Genomic DNA, 22,566 nt, shown 5'->3' on the forward strand with positions numbered 1-22,566 from the left:
CTTGACCCCGACTCAAGAGGGGGCGAAACTAATTGAAGGGGGTAAGAAACTAATCGAAGGGGGGTAAACACTAAAAAAAAACTTTATTTTTTCGTAAAAAAAAAAAAATTTTAGTGTAAATTTTTTTTTTCCGAAATCGAGGGGGGCCGGATACCCCTTTTCCCTTAAATGTTCCGCCCCTGTTATATATATATATATATATATATATATATATATATATATATATATATATATATATATATATATATAGGGTGCCAATCTAGCGCTAAGCTACTAAATTGGGATAAGCAGATAAGCGACGATCCTACCGTCCATCATCTTCATCTTCCTTCACTCCTCCCTTCTTCTTGTCATATGCGAATTCAGCTTGTTTACAAGGAACAAAGGGTATTATCGTCATTGTATTATAGTGAATTAATATATTTTAATTCAATTGTTTCAACTACTGTCTATCGTTAATATGCACTCTTTTCATCAGTTCGTCGATACGCTGCTCATACGGTTTTTATTCTTCTTTCCAGACTATTCATTCGATTTATTCAATGATTAACTTGCATCTTCTATGATTCTCAGTGAATGTTAGTTTCCTATTTAATCATCAATTTGTTTCGTTTGTATATTATTGTTTACAAATTCAATTACAGTTTACATTTTTTCGATTTAATCATCAATTTTTAGTTTGGTGCCCTAATTTTTTGAAATCTGTTGATTCGATTCAGCTTTCAAATCATAAATCGGAGGCCTACTGCGAGTTCGGTGTTGGAGCTTAGCCAGAAGGTTCTGGACTCAGTTTGTGTTAAACAGCCTTGATGAATTGTAAGCTTATTCGTCGTTATTGTTTATATGTAGACGTAATGAATTCTGAATTTATGTCTTTAGTTATTTTCCTTATGTGTTTGTGTGAATTCTAAGTGATGTTTGATTTAATATATGAACTTCAGTTTGAAATATGTGATTCATTAACAAATTTTTTGGGTTCTTAAGTTATCTTATGGCGAATTCTAGTCACCCTGATTCTATTGTAATCGCTTTGTTGCAGTTTATTTGTGCTTCGAAATCGTTGGTTGATTCAAGAGCTTAGAGAAGTGGTGCTTAGAAACTGCTGGTTCATGAACAAATGAGGTAGGTATACTAACTGATTCATGAACAAATGATGCTTAGAAGTGGGTTCTTAGGTTATGTGTTTACTCGTGTTCATGCACATATGAGGTAGGTATTCATTTACAAACAAGGTAGGTATACATCTTTAATGAGCAGTGATTTCAAAGCGATGGTAGTTATCAACGGCTGCGGAAATTTTGTCAAAGAATCTCTTGGCTTTTTGCAATTACTAATGGTCTCTTTCTTCTAATTGTATATGATGTGTTTTTATTTGTACATATTTATAGAATCGGACTAAGTTGGATGACTAAAAGTTAATTACTGTGATTTGTGTGATAATTGCACGAGGTGCTCATGGATTCATGTACATGCTCTTGGTGATACTATCAATGGCACAACTCAACTGGTACTATGTATCTAAAACGTTCCATAATTGTTTTATAACTTTTAAACTTTCAACGTTGAAACCCTACAAGTATTTGTTAGAAGTTCTTTTGCTGTGATTTTCGAATTGATAACATCGTTTTTGAACATCGAAGTTCTTTTCAGCAATTTGTTGCATCTTGAGCTTTAATGGAGTTTGCATTCATTGTATGGGTACAGCAACAACGTAGTTACCAAAAGTTTTTTTCTTTTCTTCAACATCATTAGTGGTAATTCTTTGCTCTGTAATTTACTTAAGGACTAATTTTGCAAACGTTTTCTTCCAAATCCTGACGCAAACTAGGTATCCCAACTCTCAATTCAATAGCTTTAAGGCTAACAAAATTTTTTTTGTCAGTAGCATATTGTTTCCCATTTTTGATATGCATGTATAATCATGATCAATAGGTATAAACATTAATCAAACGTTAAAAATAAAAAAGTGGGTGTGAATAATTGAAGAAAGCTTGAAATTATAAAAATGAAGTAAGAGTGATTGAAGATTGTGAGGGAGAATAAGTATCAGTTGATTGTGAAAATAATTAGTCTTGTGGCTAATTATGTAAATGTTTGTTAATTTGCGAATAACTTGAAACAAAAAATATGCAGTGTTTGACCCTCTGCTTCATGCGTACCTAGGAAAATAATCATTTTTTGTGTACATTTGTGTGTTTTTTAGTTCCTTTGTGCGAATAGGTTATAGCTGACCGATTTTATGATGAATGAATGGGACATCTTTTAATAATATTTTTCTGGTGTTGTTGTTTGTAGGTTGTTGTCTCCTTCTGTGGGTGTTGGGGGTGTTGGGGAACCAACAATGCAACTAAAGTTCGGATCTCTCGAAATGAACAACTAACGAGTGGTTTGTTCTTATTATCTCTATCAGTTGTTAATGTTATCTAGTATATGGCGTTTATTTTTTAACTTCAGTTTATATTAGTATATGCAATTATGGAAGCTGCTTATGTTGTTCTCTTTCAAGACTTTGTACATCCGTCAGCTTCAGCAATGGGGTACAAGCATTTTGGTACAAGCTACTATTTGGTTAGCTTCACATTTTGGTTAATATATGATTCGTTTTGGTCCATTGAGTCAGAGACGATGAGTTTGCTACCATGATTCAACCAACTGTCAAGTTGACTAAAAAGGTCCCCCTATACAGTCATGTTGACTTTTATTAAATTACCAAAGTCATATTACCGACCAAAACCGTAGCCACATTACCACCATTAACCTCAAAAGTCATTATTTGATTTCAAATGCTTCGACTCACTAAGTTGAACTGCACTCCTTTTTCGACATCAACATAGGCTTTCACGAATCAAATAATAATCATTACATAACAATAACATGCTGATATCAGTTTTAAACATCCTGGCCACAACAATGTGTTGACTTGAAAACTTAATTGTTTGTCCAGCCTAGCTTCATAATGTTGCAACTAATCTTGAATTCACCCTTCTGTTCACCATGCACTTCTTAAACTTTTAATTTTATTTCTTCTACCAACAACATGAAACCCATTATCATGATCAATCCTTCCAGTACATTCTCCTGCAATTTCAATATGCATATGCTTTTGTAATGTGTTATTCGGGTTGTGATTACAGCTGCATCTTATTTTTCTTCTATTCTAACGTAGTCGAAATAATTATATATAACCATCTGTATTTACTTTTAGTTTTTTTTGTTTGTTGTTTCGTATGATTTATTTTTTTTATTTTTTATATGTACATTGATTGTGGTTTGTGATAGTATACATGACTATATGCAGTGCTCTCAGTGTTTCAACTCTAGAGGCTGTGCACCCAACTGCTTATACCTTGGGAGATGGGAGGTTATCATCATCTTCTGAGTTTTCTATTCTTCCTGACCATGAAGGTAGGTATTTGCAGTCTTGGCAACTCAATGATTTGCAGCCTATCTGCCTGTAATGCACATGCCTCATACCTAGTTGGCTAGTTGTATCCAAATGCCCACTAAAAGTGGGTTTTTATTCACATTCATTAAATTAATACTAGTAATATATAACATCCTGTAGTCAAATATTAAGATATAACATTCATTTGAATATCAAGCTCCAAAGGAAGCTCATGTTTGTTGCTTATCTGTTAATTCAATACTTTTGCTACAGCCACAATGCAAGCTCCAAAGGAAGCTCATGTTGACATGCAATGTGAGGACAAGTTTTTGTTTGAAAGTGTAGTGTGGAAGGACTTATGTAAGTTTCTGCTTGGGTTATTTGTGATTATTTTTTACCATTTCCCTAGTTAATCAAAATTTTCTGTAAGTTTGAATCTGAGATGGGCTTGGTGTAATAAGTAACTTGAGTATTTTAGAATTAATATATTCTTGTTTCAGTTGAACAAACAGTACCTGTTGGAATTTACAAATGTGACCAATAATAGTTATTATTTTAGAACTGATATATTCTTGTTTCAATTGAACAGTACCTGTTGGGATTTACAAATGTGACCAATAATAGTTAATATTTTAGAACTGATATATTCTTGTTTTAATTGAACAAACAGTACCTGTTAAATGTGACCAATAATAGTTAGTGTTTTAGCTTACATACATTCGACGGACGACCACATACATTCGACGAATGATAAATTCGACGAATGATAAGATACACTTGACGATGAACGATAACATACATTCGACAACGAACGATAACATATATTTGACAAATATAACATATATTCAACGGACGATAACATACATACATACGACGACAACATACATTCGAAGACGAACGATAACATACATTTGATGACGAACGGTAACATACATTCGATTATTGGTAACATGCATTCCATGAGCGGTAACATACATTACATGAATTACACGAACGATAACATACATTCGACGACGAACGATAACATACATTCGATGACGAACGATAACATACATTCGACGACGAACGATAACATATATTCGGCGACGAACGATAACATACATTCGACGAACGATAACATACATTCGACGAATGATAAAATACACTCGACGACGAATGATAAGATGCACTCGACGACGAACGATAACATACATTCAACAACGAACGACAACATACATTCCACGACGAACTATAACATCCATTTGACGAAGGATAACATACATTCGACGAAGGATAACATACATTCAATGAACGATAACATAACATACATTCGACGGACGGTAACATACATTTGACGGACGATAACATACATTCAACAACGAACGATAACATCCATTTGACGAAGGATAACATACATTCGACGAAGGATAACATACATTCGGCGAACAATAATATACATTCGACGGACGATAGCATACATTCGACTACGGACGATAGCATACATTCGACTACGGACGATAGCATACATTCGACAACAAACGATAACATACATTTGACGAAAAACGATAACATCCATTCGACGACGAACGATAACATCCATTCGACGACCAACGATAACATTCATTCGACGAACGATAACATACATTCGACAAACGATAACATACATTCAACGAACGATTACATACATTTGACGTCAAATGGTTATATACATTCGACGAATGGTAATCGTGTACGTAAGTTTCTCATGTGAGCTGCATGCTAGAAAAACTTGAGTGCAAGGCAATTAACTTAATATGTGTCTTAAAATTTGCAATTTAATGTGACCTGAGAAAATCAAATACAACATCATTAATTAAATAATCCATAAATAAGAATAATAAAGAATTAAGTAAGTCAAAATTCAGGACTACAAAAGAGAAGTTGTTGGTGAGTTCTTCTAAGTGAATTCTTCCAAGTGAAGTTGCATTTCATGTAAATGAAACTATCCCTCAGATTTTTCAGATCAATCTTGAAGAAATCCTTGAGACCCGGTCTATGAACTTTAATAACAAATTCTCTTGGCCCTTCAATCTTGCACGATATACTTGACCTGCAATAGATATACGCTATTACCCTAACTTAATAAAATTTGAGGAACAAATAAGTGATGAATGTATGAAACCTTGAGCAGTTGTAACAACTCGATACAGTTTTTAATCTATGTTTCAGATTAACAGTGCAAATTATTCTCAAATCTAATCACCATGGACCAACAACATATAAATGAATATGAATCATATATATTCAAGTACATAAAAAAATGAATGAACAAGTACCTCCCTTAGAGTGCCAATTTTGATAACTCTTGGTTTGTTTGTTGTTCCATCAGCTGACCAAGGGTTTAAACTTTGAACTAAATCAAGCACAAACATTTTAAAAAATAAAATACCTTCATATTAAGAAAAAAAAAACACTTAAGACAACATATTGTCATGGTAAGAAATCAGTTCAGCTCATTGACCATACCTACATGATCCAAACTTATTCGTTCCATTAAGACCTTTCTAGATGAATATTATAACACCTGTAGATTCATGTTCCTACAATGATGATTTGGTTATTTCATCAACTAAAATATGGCCCCCTAAATCAGATTTTGTATAATCCCGAAAAGTATCGGTACTGGAAGTCTCTTCTATTATGATATCTTTACTTGACAATGATACTCACATCCACACCTTTTGAGTATATATGTTTAAAAAAATGTTCAGATTATAAGCTGAAATGACACATAAGAGAGAAATAAAAGGAGAAGAAACAGAAAATACCACATTCATCTTTTTTGTTTATAGCTTTAAAAAATCAGTCAAGCTCCTGTCTACAACAGAATCAGAGACTTTGATCACTTGTGAGGCTGCAAGAAGCACTCTAATAAGCTCATATCATCTCCTTCTCATAAGCTTACATTACTAGAAACTATTGTATGATTTTTGGAGATCACTTTGAAGAGATTAAAAAAAACCCAATGATCTTCTACACATTACTCAACGTATTTTTTTTATTACATGATAGCAGCCACCAAAATTTCAGTGGCTATATTAGCATTTGAAAACCAAATCAACTATAAAGCATGATAAATACAGACGACAATATGCTTATTCACATTGGTGAATCCCACAAGGATTTGTAGACAAAAATCAGAATTATCTGATTATCACGTATAAGTGAGTATAAATGCTACTGCATAGATTATGGGTTAACTAAAGTTCAGTTCACCTAAAACGAACTTGGAATGTACAATATCAACGTGATGAATACACATTATCCTAAATAAAAAACACACATGCACACGTAGTAAATTGGTGTTCAAACAAAATTGGCGATCGCATACATTTCCAAGTATCAGAATGAAACAATATAAAGAAGTGATATTACCATATCCGGTGGACAGAATATCATCTCCATTCCAGACAACATATGCTTCGAACATGTGAGTACCTAAACAAATGAGCAGAAATAGTATGTTTTATTCATATCCTGAATTAGTTATTCAAATGCTCAATGGGTAAAACAGAAATCAAAGTAATCTTGATCCTTTATGGCATATAATTGTTTGGGATAACAAACTAAAAACAACACATCCACAAACAAAGCAAAAATTGCAGTCGGTTATGGTGATTATCATGTGCATCCACAGAGAAGAAAGTTTATACGAAAATAGACAACTTAATAACCAATAATCTTTTGCAACAGAGAGGATTTAGGCTTCAGGTAGCAGGTTGTTTGCCAGAAGTTCAACACTACCGTTTGAGGTAGCCGCTGTTTCAGAAGTGGCTGTTACAGCTACTAAAAGTTGCATCCATCTATGAAGAATGAATGCAACTACAATATGTAATTGTGGCGCAAAATGACTTAAATCGATGGTTATAAGCAAACGATTGTTATACCTATCTGAATAATGGAATATCATAAGGCTATTGTGGCTTCAAGTGTCAACATAATTAGTGCTAACAATTCTTGTATGGAAATGAATTTATATCATGTTATACCAGCTACAATAATACTTACATAATTAGTGTCAACATAAGCAATGATAGTCAGTTATGTACCAGCTACAATAATACTTGCATAAATTTCTATCATTTTCTAATCATCAGTACTAGTCAGAAAAAAAATCCCACTCAAAATGGAAATGAATGTACCTTCACTAGTAATTAACTTTGCATTACGTTCCTTTACCACAAGCAGCAGCTCCAAATATCATTAAAATCATAGGAACCCTCGGTTTTTTCACTGACGTCACAATCCCTGAATTAACAAGAAATAAATTAAACAACAAAATAAACCCTAATTTTAAATGAAATTCATCTTAGAATTGAAAAAAAAAATCGTGAATTATCAGTGTTTTAAAATGACGAGACATGAATTCATTCGTTAAATACCTAATTAAATAATTAATTACGAGAAACATACCAGTAGTATTTAAAAAACACTGTAACAAAATGAGGTTTATTACCTGAATGAGCTAAATCGTCGTTTGCAAGATGAATCTTTATTTTTCAGTTCAACTTAGCTATTTTCAAGAAAAGATGAATATTTTGCTTTTGAATGATGGATTTGACGATGTTTGCATTTGAAGGAAGAATTTGAAGGATGAATTTGAAGGATATGAATGAAAGATGAACTCTAGATCCAGATGTATCCGACGAGCTCATGCTATGTTGTTGTTACTGTTTATATTCTATTTTAATTTAACTAATTATCAAATTACAGATTTACCCCTCCGCTTTTTTTATTACTTTGATGAGATCTGTGGTCAGAATCTACTTATCCCCTTATCCCCATTTTACTCCTTATCCCTTGATCTCTCCCCTATATATATATATATATATATATATATATATATATATATATATATATATATATATGTGTGTGTGTGTGTAATGTATATATAAGTATATACGTATAACGTATATATATGTATATACTTATACATACATTACACACACACACACACACACACACATATATATATATATATATATATATATATATATATATATATATATATATATATATATATATATGGGCAGGATCAATGGGGAAGTAATCAATCGGGGGGAAGCGGGGGAAGCAAATTTTTTTTTTTTCATTTTTTTTGAAATTTTTTTTTCGTCATCAAGATCACACGAAAATATGAACATTTAAAAGAGACACTTCGTGATGAATGTTATTATTTAGGCGGGAAAACGATCGACAAAAATAACATTCAAGATAATATTGTTCGTGAAGAATATGAACGTTTCTTTTTCATGTTTTGTGAAGTAAAATTTAGCCCGATTTAGAGTTTAGGGTTTAGGGTTTGGTGTTTTGGGTTTATTCCATAAACCCAAAACACCAAACCCTAAACCCTAAACTCTAAACCGTTCGTGTTAAAAACTCAATCTAAATCCTAAATCTAAACCCTAAATCTAAACCCTAAACCCTAAATTTCTAAACCCTAATATCTAAACCCTACAAACCCTAATATCTAAACCCCAATAGCTAAAACCTCAAAATACGCTCGAAAAACACGATAATTGTTATATATTACTTCTTCGAGCGTTTTCCCGCCAAAATAAAAACATTTATCACAAAGTGTCTCTACTAAATGTTCATATTTTCATCTCATCTATAATGTTCGTGAACAAAGTTTTTTCAAAAAACGAAAAAAAAAGTTTTTGCTTCCCCCCGCTTCCCCCCGAATGATTACTTCCCTCTTGATCCTACCACTATATATATATATATATATATATATATATATATATATATATATATATATATATATATATATATATATATATATATATATATATATATATATATATTAGCCCCTATTTTACCTCAATTGAATCATATTGACTCAAATTGAATCCATTTGACTTATATTTATAAGTACGTAGTACACTTTTGACTATAAAAATCTACAAAAAGTTATTACTTACGTTGTTTGCTTTTGGTTCATCATTACATCACTGTTTGGTTGTCTTCTGTTGGTGCATAATCTTGTAACTTTTGATAGGACCGATCTTTGAATTTTCTTCGCTCTACAAACACACAATAAAATAATTTAAATGTATATAAATCAAATCATCTGTTTGCTAACATTTTATCAATTATATAAAACATTAATAACAAGGAGGTTTAAGCAATTTACCAGACGACTAACAATAGATTTGCTACCATGCAAACCGTGGTATCTGACTTTAGACTTGTTTTGTGCATTGATCGCACAACGATTCTGGTATTTTTGTGAAAGCATCAAGTCAACAAATGGATTCCAGAGCTCCGGTTCAACTTTCGATGGTGCTCGGTCACGAAGGTTAGTAGGATCAATGTACCCGTCATTATCATCGAAATATGCTTTCTGTTCATTTTTTGCGTTTTTCCATCTATTCCCGGATACCTGCTCTATCCCAGCCCGCACTTTTTTTTCGATTACCCCACCGTCTAGCCACGAACTCATGTTAAAGTAATTCTACAACAAAAACTAATATATGTATATGTATATATATATATATATATATATATATATAGTCATATACTATACTTATATAATATATATATATATATATATACAGGTTATATATATATATATATATATATATATATATATATATATATATATATATATATATATATATATATATATATATATATATATTATATGTATATATATATATATTATATGTATGTATATGTATATACAGTATATATATACATCTGTATATACAGTATATATGTATGTATATGTATATATAGTATATATGTATGTATATGTATATGCATATATAGGATATATGTATGTATATGTATATATAGTATATATATACATCTGTATATACAATATATATGTATCGTGTATGTATATGTATATATAGTATATTGTATGTATATGTATATACAGTATATATGTACGTATATGTATATGTATATATATAAGTACTAATCAAACTTACTCGAATTTCAAGTCAAATTTTATCTTTCTCATCCGAAGGTATGTCTACCCAACTCTCGTAATGTTGCGAAAACTTTGGGGACCTAACGACACTCGCTATTAGATTCACAAATTTCGAAGAATTCGGGCCTATCGCATGAACCGTATTAATAGAAGTATCAAAGTCAATATCTAAAGGTTTCCCACTTCGGCTTCGACGATTCACAAATTATGTTCGTCGTTGAAATGTGTGTTTAATTAAGTAACTTTGTATGATATCCACCTCGTCGTTATCAGTGTTTCATTAATATCCACCTCGACATAATTCAACAAAAACACAATAAAAGTTTCTTCATCTTTCAAAACTAAATAAAGATAAATTCGATTTGAACGCTGATAATACTAAAAACGAACATATATTTCATAGCATTATCCCTCAAGAAAGACAAGCTTTTAGTTGCAATTGTTCTATTTACAAGTGATATTCGTTTAAATAATAAAAGGTGAAGACAAAAGACAGATTCGACGAATTGAAGACGCAAACGACCAAAAAGCTCAAAAGTACAAAGTACAATCAAAGTGGTTCAAATTATTGATGAGAAACGTCTCAAAATTACAAGAGTACAAGACGCGAAACGCAAAATACAAGATATTAAATTGTACGCAAGGACGTTCGAAAATCCGGAACCGGGACCAAAGTCAACTCTCAACGCTCGACGCAACGGACTAAAAATTACAAGTCAACTATGCACATGAATATAATATAATATATAATTAATTCTTAAAATTATATATATATATATATATATATATATATATATATATATTATATTATATATTAAAACCGTCGGCAAACAAGAAAAAAAAATTATGTGAGCTGGATCAGAGGGCCATGCGATCTCATGGCCTGGAAGCACAATTTCCATGCGATCGCATGGGGCCAAAAGTCAGGCCAAGTGCTATAAATTGCAAAGTTTTCAGCCGAGTTTGGTACTCCTTTTTCTATCCTCTCTATCTCTCTGATATAGATATATATATATATATATATATATATATATATATATATATATATATATATAATATTTTGATTTTAATTTTAATTTAATAATAATAAGGGTATGTTAGCGAATGTTGTAAGTGTGTAAGTCGAAATTTTGTCCGTGTAACGCTACGCTATTACTAATCATTGTAAGTTATGTTCAACCTTTTTAAATTAATGTCTCGTAGCTAAGTTATTATTATGCTTATTTAAATTGAAGTAATCGTGATGTTGGGCTAAATATTAAATTTGGGTAATTGGGCTTTGTACCATAATTGGGGTTTGGACAAAAGAACGACACTTGTGGAAATTAGACTATGGGCTATTAATGGGCTTTATATTTGTTTAATTGAATGATAGTTCGTTAATTTAATATACAGATTTACAATTGGACGTACCTATAAATAACCACATACACTCGATCGGACACGATGGGCGGGATATTTATAAGTACTAATAATCGTTCATTTAACCGGACACGGGAATGGATTAATAGTCTATGGACTTATTAAAACATGGGTGAATTATATACAAGGAAAATTGGTGTAATTATAGTTTAAGTCCCCAATTAGTTGGAATATTTGACTTCGGATATAAGGATAATTTGACGAGGACACTCGCACTTTATATTTATGACTGATGGACTGTTATGGATAAAAACCAGACGGACATATTGAATAATCCAGGACAAAGGACAATTAACCCATAGGAATAAACTAAAATCAACACGTCAAACATCATGATTACGGAAGTTTAAATAAGCATAATTCCTTTATTTCATATTTAATTGCACTTTTAATTATCATATTTTTTAATTATCGCAATTTTATTTTATCGCACTTTTATTTATCTCAATTTCATTATCGTTATTTACTTTACGCTTTAAATTAAGTTATATTTATATTTAATATTTTACATTAGGTTTTAACTGCGACTAAAATTTTGAAATCGACAAACCGGTCATTAAACGGTAAAAACCCCCTTTTATAATAATAATACTACTTTTATATATATTTATTTACAAATATTGTTTTTAAAAATATAGCATTAAACTTGGCTAGCTCCCTGTGGAACGAACCGGACTTACTAAAAACTACACTGCTGTACGATTAGGTACACTGCCTATAAGTGTTGTAGCAAGGTTTAGGTATATCCACTCTATAAATAAATAAATAACTTGTGTAAAATTGTATCGTATTTAATAGTATTTTGTAGCAAAAATACTACTATTTTGTACCCCTTCGCTTTAACATCAAGTATTTTTGGCGCCGCTGCCGGGGACGCCGAAGCGAAACGCTATAAATTTTTTATTTATTAAGTTTTAATTTACTTTTGTAACAATACATTTTAAATATCAAAAATATAAAAACAAGAAAAAGAATATATATATATATATATATATATATATATATATATATATATATATATATATATATATATATATATATATATATATATATATATATATATATATATATATATATATATTACTATTAAAAAGTTTGTATTTTTTTTTTAGTTACAAAAACTAATAGGTAGTTTTTAAAATATAAGCTTTTATATAAATATTTTATATAAATTAAAAACAGAAAAAAAAAAATAATAAGTAAAAGAATTCGGGCCCGGTACTGTAGCAGCCCAACATTCAGATCCGGAATTCTGCTCCATGAGACCGCATGGTATTATAACTTCAAACTCTTGCGATCGCATGAGTTGAAGTGACAGGTCTGAGCCGACAGAACTAGGGTTTAGTTTAATAATTATTATTATTAATTAATTAAAATTAGGGTTTAATTTAATAATAATTAGTTTTAACTTTTTAATTAAATTGTATTTTTAAGTTCTAATTAGTTTTATTAATTTATAAATTAATACTTTTATAAAATAATAATATAAAAATAATATTTTTATAAAAATAAGTAATTTTATCATTTTTTTTCTCTTTTTATAAATTGTATATTTTTAACGTTTAATTCATAATTTGTATTTTTATCGTTCGTAATTAGTTTTAAACTTAGTTTTTGTCGTAGTTATTTTATATTTCTAGATTTTTAGGCTTTGCCGTAAAATCCCTTAAGTGCTTTTTCTTTAGATTAAGATTTAGGCGCTTTAGAATTTTACGACGTTACTCATCGCTTTAATATTTAATAGAATTTTAGTACTTTTTAAGTTATTGCCGTTTTGGATATAGATTTCCTTTTAAGCTTTAATACCTTTAGGCGCAACTTTTTAGATTTAGTTTTTAGACTTTTAAGTTTCGACGTTTTTCTTTCTTATTTTTATTTTTTGACCTTTTATTTTTCGACATTTTTCGACGCGCTCTTTTTCTTTCTTATTTCTCGACGCTCTAGTTTTTAGGACATAGAATTTTCTATTTCTTCTCTAAAATTTCAAAACGACAAATTATTTAAGCGGTTAATTTGATAGACATCCAAAATTTTCTGGTTCGTAGTAATAGTTAGATTTGTTAGTGGCTAGTTGTGGGCTTCCGATTTAAAGGGTCCTGGCTACCTGCTGCATCTATTGGCTATTTGAAATGTGGGCAAAATCAGAAAAGTCTATTAATTTGATAACTTATATAATTTTTATCTTTATAACTAATAGGATATTCAGTGAATGCACCGAGCATAACGTTCACCACCTTTCATACGTTCACCACCTGTAACTCGATCAAGACATCTAGCCAATATTGTCGTTGATTTTTCTTTAGAATCGTCATCTAGTCGACCAAGTACTCCAATTCAAATTTTCGATAATCCATTTTTTGAACCCGACTTCACTACCGAGAACCCGGAGGATATTCAAGGACAATTACAAGCTGAACCACTAATCATTCCTCCTGAACCACAAACCGTTAAAACAGAATCCTCTAGTGATTCATATTCAACAATTTCAATTATGGAAGTAACGGAACCTCTAAGTATGGAAGATCGAATGAGAGCCACACGTACGGGCCAAGGTCACGCCATTATTAAGCCAGACATTAATGTGCCAGATTATGAAATCAAAGGACAAATCCTACACATGGTAACTAATCAATGCCAATATAGTGGTACGCCAAAAGAAGATCCAAATGAACATCTTCGAACCTTTAATAGGATTTGTACTCTATTCAAAATCAGAGAAGTTGAGGATGAACAGATCTATCTCATCTTATTTCCCTGGACTTTAAAGGGAGAAGCCAAAGATTGGTTAGAATCGTTACCTGAAGGGACGATTGATACATGGGACGTTTTAGTTGAAAAATTTCTTAAACAATTCTTTCCGGCATCTAAAGCCGTGAGACTTCAAGGAGAAATTGTTACGTTCGCGCAAAAGCCAAGTGAAACATTATATGAGGCATGGACAAGATTTGGAAAGTTATTGAGAGGATGTCCGCAACATGGTTTAGACACTCATCAAATAGTACAAATATTCTACCAAGGATGCGACATTGCTACACGAAAAGACATCGACATAACAGCTGATGGTTCCATTATGAAGAAAACCGCAACCGAAGCTCACAAAATCATTGATAACACAGCCTCCCACTCGCATGAGTGGCACCAGGAAAAAGATATCTTTCGTTCATCTAAAGCGGCTAGAGCCGATTCTAGCCATGACTTTGATTCCGTTTCCGCAAAAATAGATGCTTTCGAGAGACGAATGGAAAAGATGAATAAAAATATTCACGCAATACGAATCAGTTGTGAGCAATGCGGTGGACCACACTTAACGATAGATTGCCACATTGAGCAAACGATGGAACAACGTGAGAATGTTTTCTACATGAACCAAAGGCCGGGAAATAATTATCAAAATAATTATCAACTGCCAAGGCCAAACTTCAATCAAAATCAAAACATTCTTTACAATCCAAATGGACCCAACAATAACTCGTATAACCAACAAGGTCCGAATAACCAACCAACTCAAAACAACACTTTCAATCAACAAAGACCTAGCTTGTATAAACCACCACAATAAATCGAAGAGAAAAAGCCAAATCTAGAAGAAATGATGGCAAAGCTAATGGAATCTCAAACACAATTTATTTCATCTCAAACTCAAACAAATGAGAGGTTTGATCAGTCATTAAGAACTCAACAAGCTTCCATTTTGAATCTAGAAAAACACGTAGGAACTCTTGCTAGCATGATGAGTGAGAGGGAACAAGGAAAGCTACCGAGTAATACTGAAGTAAATCCTCGGAATGAAAATGTTAACATGGTGTCAACAAATTCTGAAAAACCAGCATCAGAAGATGGGAAGGTTTTAGATGTGAGTAACAATGAAGAAGTTACAACACCACCACCACTCGAGTATGTAAAGCCAGTGGTGGCACCATACAGACCACCCATCCCGTTTCCAAGAAAAGGAGTTGAGTATGAGCAAGTAATAGGTAATAAAGTTTGTGATACCTCTGGAAAGAAGAAAAAGAATAAGAAAGTGCAAGAAACAAAAATCGTAAAGATAAACTCGGTGAAGACAGTTCCACCAAAACCTCCACCCAGGTTGGGTGATCCGGGTGAATTTATTGTTCCTTGTCTACTTAGTGATTGTGTCATGTATGATGCACTAGCAGATTTAGATGCGAGTGTGAGTGTTATGCCTCTTTCATTATATAAGAGATTAGGAGTATGTGAGTTAAGTCCAACAGAGATGAGTGTTCGACTTTTTGATCAAACCATTAAGCACCCAGTTGGAATTGCTGACAACCTACCAGTTCAAGTAGGTAATTTAACATTTTTGGTTGAATTTATTGTCATTGACATAGAAGAGGACCCAAACATTCCTCTAATTTTAGGTCGACCATTCTTAGCATCCACCAGGGCGTTATTTAATGTACGAGAGGGTAGAATGACACTTAGTAATAATGAAAAATCGATCACCTTTGTGATTCGAAAGGCCAAATCTCCACCAACCAAAACCGTTGAACCAACAAAAACAATTGGTAAGAACCATATTGTTTTACCAACTCCAACGGTAGTGCTTAACAGTAATAAAATGCCTAAGTGTGGAGAAAATGAAGTAACACCTAATGATGACCTGATAACAAAGAACCCCGTTGTTGATACGAAATTAAATGACTCCGTTATTAATAGTTCAATGAAGAAACTTATTAAACGGATTCGTGATGCTAGAATTAAGGGGAACTTTAATTTATGTAACCGGTTAGTATCTAATCTATCGCCTAAAGAAAAGGTGAAACTAGTTGAATTTGTGGATATTACACAGGAATCCAACCAATGGCTTAAAGCAAAAGTCACAGATATGCAAGTTGATTATGGTCCAAAAGAAATTGACGATGAAGTTTACCACAATTTCGACACCACAACTACCTAAGTGTGGGGAGATTCAGATGTTCTAAAAAGAAAATGCTGTCTAGAGTTAGTTGTTCTGTTCTCGTGTAGTTCCCAGAATGGAATCCGATTGGTCTTATTCACTAGCAGACACTAAAGAACTAGTTTTCTTCCCCCATTCTGAATTTTTGTTTTGTAGGTTTTGTATGAAATTAATTTGCATTTTTTTAAATTTAATTTTTGTGTGAATTTAAAAACAAAAAAAATTACTTTATTTCATTAAGTTTAAAAAATGATTTCTAAAATTCATCGTAAGTTGAAGACTAGGTCATGGAATCGAAATTGCTTTACCCAAGGACGGGGCAAAAAATTTTGTTATCATTATTTTTAATATTATTGATCTAAAGTATACCAAAAAAAAATTAAAAAACCCAAAAATCTTTGCTTTTAAAACAATCACTTTAAAGACAAATTTTAAATTTTGTCGAGGGACGGACTAGGTAAACATACCGAAACTACCTAAATTAAAAGAAAACAAAATTTTAAAAAAATTATTCATTTAAATTGTTTTAATAAATAAAGGTTTTATAAAAAAAATATAAATATTTTTATATATATGTTTGTGGTTTATCTTATATACAAAACAGGGTAAAACAGCGCACTTTCAAAGACTGATATTAAGTTCAGCAAAAGCTACTAATTTTGACGACAAGACGCAAAATATCAAATGTGATATAAAATAATATGTTGCAAACTCGGTATTTTTAATCACTTTTCTACACTAATCACCCTCATGAATTTATAATTATAGTCTGATTTCATGCAAATGAGGGCATTGCATGATCTCAAGTGTGGGGAAGGGTTATAAATTCTCTCGGGTTTACACTTAGTTAAATTGCTAAATTTTGTGAAAATTTGAAAAATTTTCAACTAAATGAATTCAAAATCATGTTTATACATATTTATGAACGATAAAACTAGGTGTTAATGCCGAAATTATTGTTACCTCGGAAAGAACATAAATGGAGAAACAACCCAAAACGCTTGAATTCATTTAAAATGGAATAGAAGAGAATAAAAAGGCAAAGAAAATAATAAATAAAAGCTAAGTGTGAGAAGAATTTACCAATTTTTTTAAAACACATATCACATATTTGGTACAGATTATTGCAGGTACTTTTGCTTTGGACTAAACTAATCAGTTTTACCCGATTTACTGTAATACATTTGAAAGAAAAGATGGATCTACACGATGAATCAATTTCATCATTAAAATGTAGTAAAGTCTTCAGAAAAAGACACGCGCTTCTTGATTTAGGTCAGGAAGTTGTCGTCCAGACCAGCTGTAGGTTGACGAAAAATCTAGAAAAGTCATCTCTAAAATCAGCAGGAAATTCACGGACCTCAACATCAAACAGGGTCGCCAAGTGGTCAGATTTATCCTAACCATGAGAAGGATTTATCTCGTAAAATGGGGAGGGCGCCGTGCAAATTAGCTTGATAAGACTAATGAATCACACCCCCAGAAAGGATAATCTTCTTAAAGATTAAAAATTAGCTTTTAAGACTGATATTACTCAATCCTTGAGATTGACCTTAAAGATTGAGAATTCAAACTCATGGAATTCGATGATATCTAAACTCGAGCTTGAACGAGAAAATATTTTGATCAAAATTACAAACCGATTTGTTTTCTGAAAACCCATTTTTAATGCGTTCATTACCATTGAACGTAAAAACCCAGGAATTCACCTGGAATTCATTAGGTCACCTGAACCAAATCAGGTGTCAACCGTAAGAATGGTGGTTGCATAGCATGGTCGAAGACAGGACCTTGTGCCAGACCAAAAAAACTATAGGGTGAGCTTTACTATTGCTCCTACAAAGGATAGTAATTGCATCCGACACGTTATAGACCATAATCAAAAGCATGTCACGGGACATTGCCTTAACAGTTGCTTGTTCAACGCTTTCCTTTATAACCGGACGGTAGTTTACCGAAAGGTAATATATGGAGCAAGTATACTGGACGTGTTGCTTTCCTAATACAAGGTTAGCAAGTGGGTGACACAAAACCGCAAATTTTGAGCTAAAATTTTAAAATTTGAAACCCACACAAACCCACAAAAACATTTTACAAACACCGGTGAAGGGTTATTTCAAAAGATCAAATGTTTTCATAAAGATCCAATTTCCTTAAAGGATCTAAATTTTTAATAGTCATGTGGGACTGTAAACCACATCGTTACTACCATTGTTCATACTGCCGTATAGAAATCACTGATGTACAAAGTGTGAAGAATAAAGAAGTGATTCTAGTATGTTTTTATTTCAAGACTATATTGCTTGAGGACAAGCAACGCGCAAGTGTGGGAATATTTGATAATGCTAAAAATGAACATATATTTCATAGCATTATCCCTCAAGAAAGACAAGCTTTTAGTTGCAATTGTTCTATTTACAAGTGATATTCGTTTAAATAATAAAAGGTGAAGACAAAAGACAGATTCGACGAATTGAAGACGCAAACGACCAAAAAGCTCAAAAGTACAAAGTACAATCAAAGTGGTTCAAATTATTGATGAGAAACGTCTCAAAATTACAAGAGTACAAGACGCGAAACGCAAAATTCAAGATATTAAATTGTACGCAAGGACGATCGAAAATCCAGAACCGGGACCAAAGTCAACTCTCAACGCTCGACGCAACGGACTAAAAATTACAAGTCAACTATGCACATGAATATAATATAATATATAATTAATTCTTAAAATTATATATAATATAATATTATATATTAAAATCGTCGGCAAACAAGAAAATAAAATTATGTGAGCTGGATCAGAGGGCCATGCGATCGCATGGCCTGGAAGCACAATTTCCATGCGATCGCATGGGGCCAAAAGTCAGGCCAAGTGCTATAAATTGCAAAGTTTTCAGCCGAGTTTGGTACTCCTTTTTCTATCCTCTCTATCTCTATGATATATATATATATATATATATATATATATATATATATATATATATATATATATATATATATATATATATATATAATATTTTAATTTTAATTTTAATTTTAATTTAATAATAATAAGGGTATGTTAGCGAATGTTGTAAGTGTGTAAGTCGAAATTCTGTCCGTGTAACGCTACGCTATTACTAATCATTGTAAGTTATGTTCAACCTTTTTAAATTAATGTCTCGTAGCTAAGTTATTATTATGCTTATTTAAATTGAAGTAATCGTGATGTTGAGCTAAATATTAAAATTGGGTAATTGGGCTTTGTACCATAATTGGGGTTTGGACAAAAGAACGACACTTGTGGAAATTAGACTATGGGCTATTAATGGGCTTTATATTTGTTTAATTGAATGATAGTTCGTTAATTTAATATAAAGATTTACAATTGGACGTACCTATAAATAACCACATACACTCGATCGGACACGATGGGCGGGATATTTATAAGTACTAATAATCGTTTATTTAACCGGACACAGGAATGGATTAATAGTCTATGGACTTATTAAAACAGGGGTGAATTATATACAAGGAAAATTGGTGTAATTATAGTTTAAGTCCCCAATTAGTTGGAATATTTGACTTCGAGATATAAGGATAATTTGACGAGGACACTCGCACTTTATATTTATGACTGATGGACTGTTATGGACAAAAACCAGACGGACATATTGAATAATCCAGGACAAAGGACAATTAACCCATGGGAATAAACTAAAATCAACACGTCAAACATCATGATTACGGAAGTTTAAATAAGCATAATTCTTTTATTTCATATTTAATTGCACTTTTAATTATCGCATTTTTTAATTATCGCAATTTTATTTTATCGCACTTTTATTTATCACAATTTCATTATCGTTATTTACTTTACGCTTTAAATTAAGTTATATTTATATTTAATATTTTACATTAGGTTTTAACTGCAACTAAAGTTTTGAAATCGACAAACCGGTCATTAAACGGTAAAAACCCCCTTTTATAATAATAATACTACTTTTATATATATATATTTACAAATATAGTTTTTAAAAATATAGCATTAAACTTGGCTAGCTCCCTGTGGAACGAACCGGACTTACTAAAAACTACACTACTGTACGATTAGGTACACTGCCTATAAGTGTTGTAGCAAGGTTTAGGTATATCCACTCTATAAATAAATAAATAACTTGTGTAAAATTGTATCGTATTTAATAGTATTTTGTAGCAAAAATACTACTATTTTGTACCCCTTCGCTTTAACATCAAACGCCAATTGACGGTTTCTTTTATACCGCACCATTGTTCATCGGTACAAAATTACGTACAGACAATTCTGGAACATAATTATCTTTAAAATTCAGCACGTCAGTGTGTTCAAACGGTAAATTTTCTTTCAAGAATTCTAAAAGTCCGTTAAACCATGGTCGCGAACATCAATTTCTTCGAACGAAACTTTCGAAACACGCGTATAATCGTAAACTTTATTTTCATTACGAAATTTACTACCATAATACACGTCAAATGAGACTAATCGGTGGAATGGTTAACATTTTTAAGTTGAGAAATTTAGTAAGATTTGAGTTGAGGAGTTTAATAATAGTGTATAAATAGGGAAAATACTCAGATCAATATGTCGTCCTAGAAGACAATTCCGGACGACATGTCGTCCGGAAAGAAAAAGGCGCAAAAAATAATAAATTGAGTATTATTTTCCGGACGACATGGTATCGTCCGGGAAGAAAAAGGCTGGAAAATTTTCCACTTCTTGGAGCCATTTTATTCTGAAAAATAAAAATAAATTAGTTATTCTTTTCCGGACGACATGATATCGTCCTTGAAAAGTCAGTCAACAATACTGAAAAAGTGGGACAGAAAAGCAAATTTTTTTGTTGCGTAGTGGCTTTTTCCGAACGACAAATGTCGTCCCGAAAAGTGTCGTCCCGAAAGGTTGATTTTCTAGTGGTGGAACGCAGCTCTTATATTATACCACACACACTCAAAAAGAGAATAATCCTATAACCATTCATTTGTTCGGGCTAAAATCACATCAAAATTTTGTCAAGTTAGTGAGTATGAAAAGCCAAGAATCCAACTTCACTCTTTTTTAAACTGAAATAATACAGTGATATTAGATATTATAAGCATATTATAAATTTTTAAAATTTCTATATCTCATATAGTTACACCACCTTTTGATTGCTAAGGTTTAAATTTTGTAACATTTTTCATTCATTATTATAAAGATATGTATTTGTATGTTTGTACATGTATATGTAATGTATAAAGATTATGTTTGTATTCACTTGATGATGTAGGTTTTGCTCAAGGAACAGATTGATTGTTAAAATGGTAGTAACAAGTGTAATTATAAAGAACCAATTTCGGTTAATTCGATTATTTGGAAAGCTCCTCCTGTAGACCCTATTTATGACTTAAAGGTGTTAACGTATCATTAGGAGATCAAGGTCGTGACCGTCAACTCAGAGAACAAGTCAGATAACGTCAGCTTGAAGGACAAGTTTAACTTAATATAGAATAGATATTCTTTACATATTTGTAATTGTGTAAATCTTTAATTCTTGCATTTGTACCTATAAATATTGATCAATAGAAAACCCAAAAGGGTGTGAAGATTTATTTCTTACATGGTATCAGAGCTTCAAACAAAACCACAATTGATTCAAACAATAATCACTGAACTGTATCAAGATATTTAATTAATCTCATAATTAATTCAATAAAAAATATCTTGGAAGTGGTAAAGTAATCTTGCGCATGTAACTGAGAATCGGTGGGATTCAAATAAGAATGAGATGGTACTTTATGGAATTAAAATAAGCAATTATATCACTTATTTTGTTGAAAATTGATGTAGATCAAAGAACATGCGAGGAGACAGATCAATTGATTATT

At 31.7% G+C, this 22,566-nt stretch overlaps 1 protein-coding gene, 1 long non-coding RNA gene and 1 other non-coding gene across 15 annotated transcripts; 1 reads left to right on the forward strand and 2 right to left on the reverse strand.

Annotated features, from left to right (window-relative positions):
• The first annotated feature begins 253 nt into the window (after positions 1–253).
• On the forward strand, positions 254–3,885 carry LOC139847474 (uncharacterized). 13 transcript variants are annotated; one of them, XM_071837142.1, is made up of 8 exons: positions 254–387; positions 522–578; positions 720–816; positions 1,040–1,336; positions 2,296–2,386; positions 2,465–2,568; positions 3,299–3,405; positions 3,659–3,885. In XM_071837142.1, the coding sequence occupies exons 4-7, from the start codon at positions 1,250–1,252 to the stop codon at positions 3,377–3,379; spliced, it is 363 nt and encodes a 120-aa protein (XP_071693243.1). In that variant the 5' UTR covers positions 254–387; positions 522–578; positions 720–816; positions 1,040–1,249; the 3' UTR covers positions 3,380–3,405; positions 3,659–3,885. The 13 variants fall into 13 exon arrangements, 10 of the variants coding, with proteins under 10 accessions (XP_071693243.1, XP_071693244.1, XP_071693245.1 ...); XM_071837143.1 differs by lacking the exon at positions 254–387 and having other exon boundaries at positions 484–578; positions 1,040–1,122; positions 1,214–1,336; XM_071837144.1 differs by lacking the exon at positions 254–387 and having other exon boundaries at positions 484–578; positions 1,040–1,122; positions 1,258–1,336.
• A 972-nt stretch (positions 3,886–4,857) lies between these two features.
• On the reverse strand, positions 4,858–7,657 carry LOC139848278 (uncharacterized). The gene is made up of 3 exons (XR_011759899.1): positions 7,546–7,657; positions 5,680–6,841; positions 4,858–5,453 (listed from the first exon to the last, which is right to left on the reverse strand). It is a non-coding gene; the product is annotated as an uncharacterized lncRNA (long non-coding RNA).
• Positions 7,658–14,640: 6,983 nt separating this feature from the next.
• Positions 14,641–14,747, reverse strand: LOC139850889 (small nucleolar RNA R71). The gene has a single exon (XR_011760265.1). It is a non-coding gene; the product is annotated as a small nucleolar RNA R71 (small nucleolar RNA).
• Between the last annotated feature and the right edge of the window lie 7,819 nt (positions 14,748–22,566).

The sequence above is a fragment of the Rutidosis leptorrhynchoides genome, chromosome 5 (genome assembly GCF_046630445.1).
Source record: "Rutidosis leptorrhynchoides isolate AG116_Rl617_1_P2 chromosome 5, CSIRO_AGI_Rlap_v1, whole genome shotgun sequence".
In the NCBI taxonomy this organism is placed as follows: Eukaryota; Viridiplantae; Streptophyta; class Magnoliopsida; order Asterales; family Asteraceae; genus Rutidosis; species Rutidosis leptorrhynchoides.

Excerpts from the sequence above, each read along its gene's own strand:
- LOC139847474 (XM_071837142.1), top strand. The coding sequence starts at position 1,250 with ATGAGCAGTGATTTCAAAGCGATGGTAGTTATCAACGGCTGCGGAAAT. Across the intron at positions 1,337-2,295 it reads GCTTTTTGCAATTACTAATG|GTTGTTGTCTCCTTCTGTGG; the intron begins GTCTCTTTCTTC and ends TGTTGTTTGTAG. Across the intron at positions 2,569-3,298 it reads TTGGTACAAGCTACTATTTG|TGCTCTCAGTGTTTCAACTC; the intron begins GTTAGCTTCACA and ends GACTATATGCAG.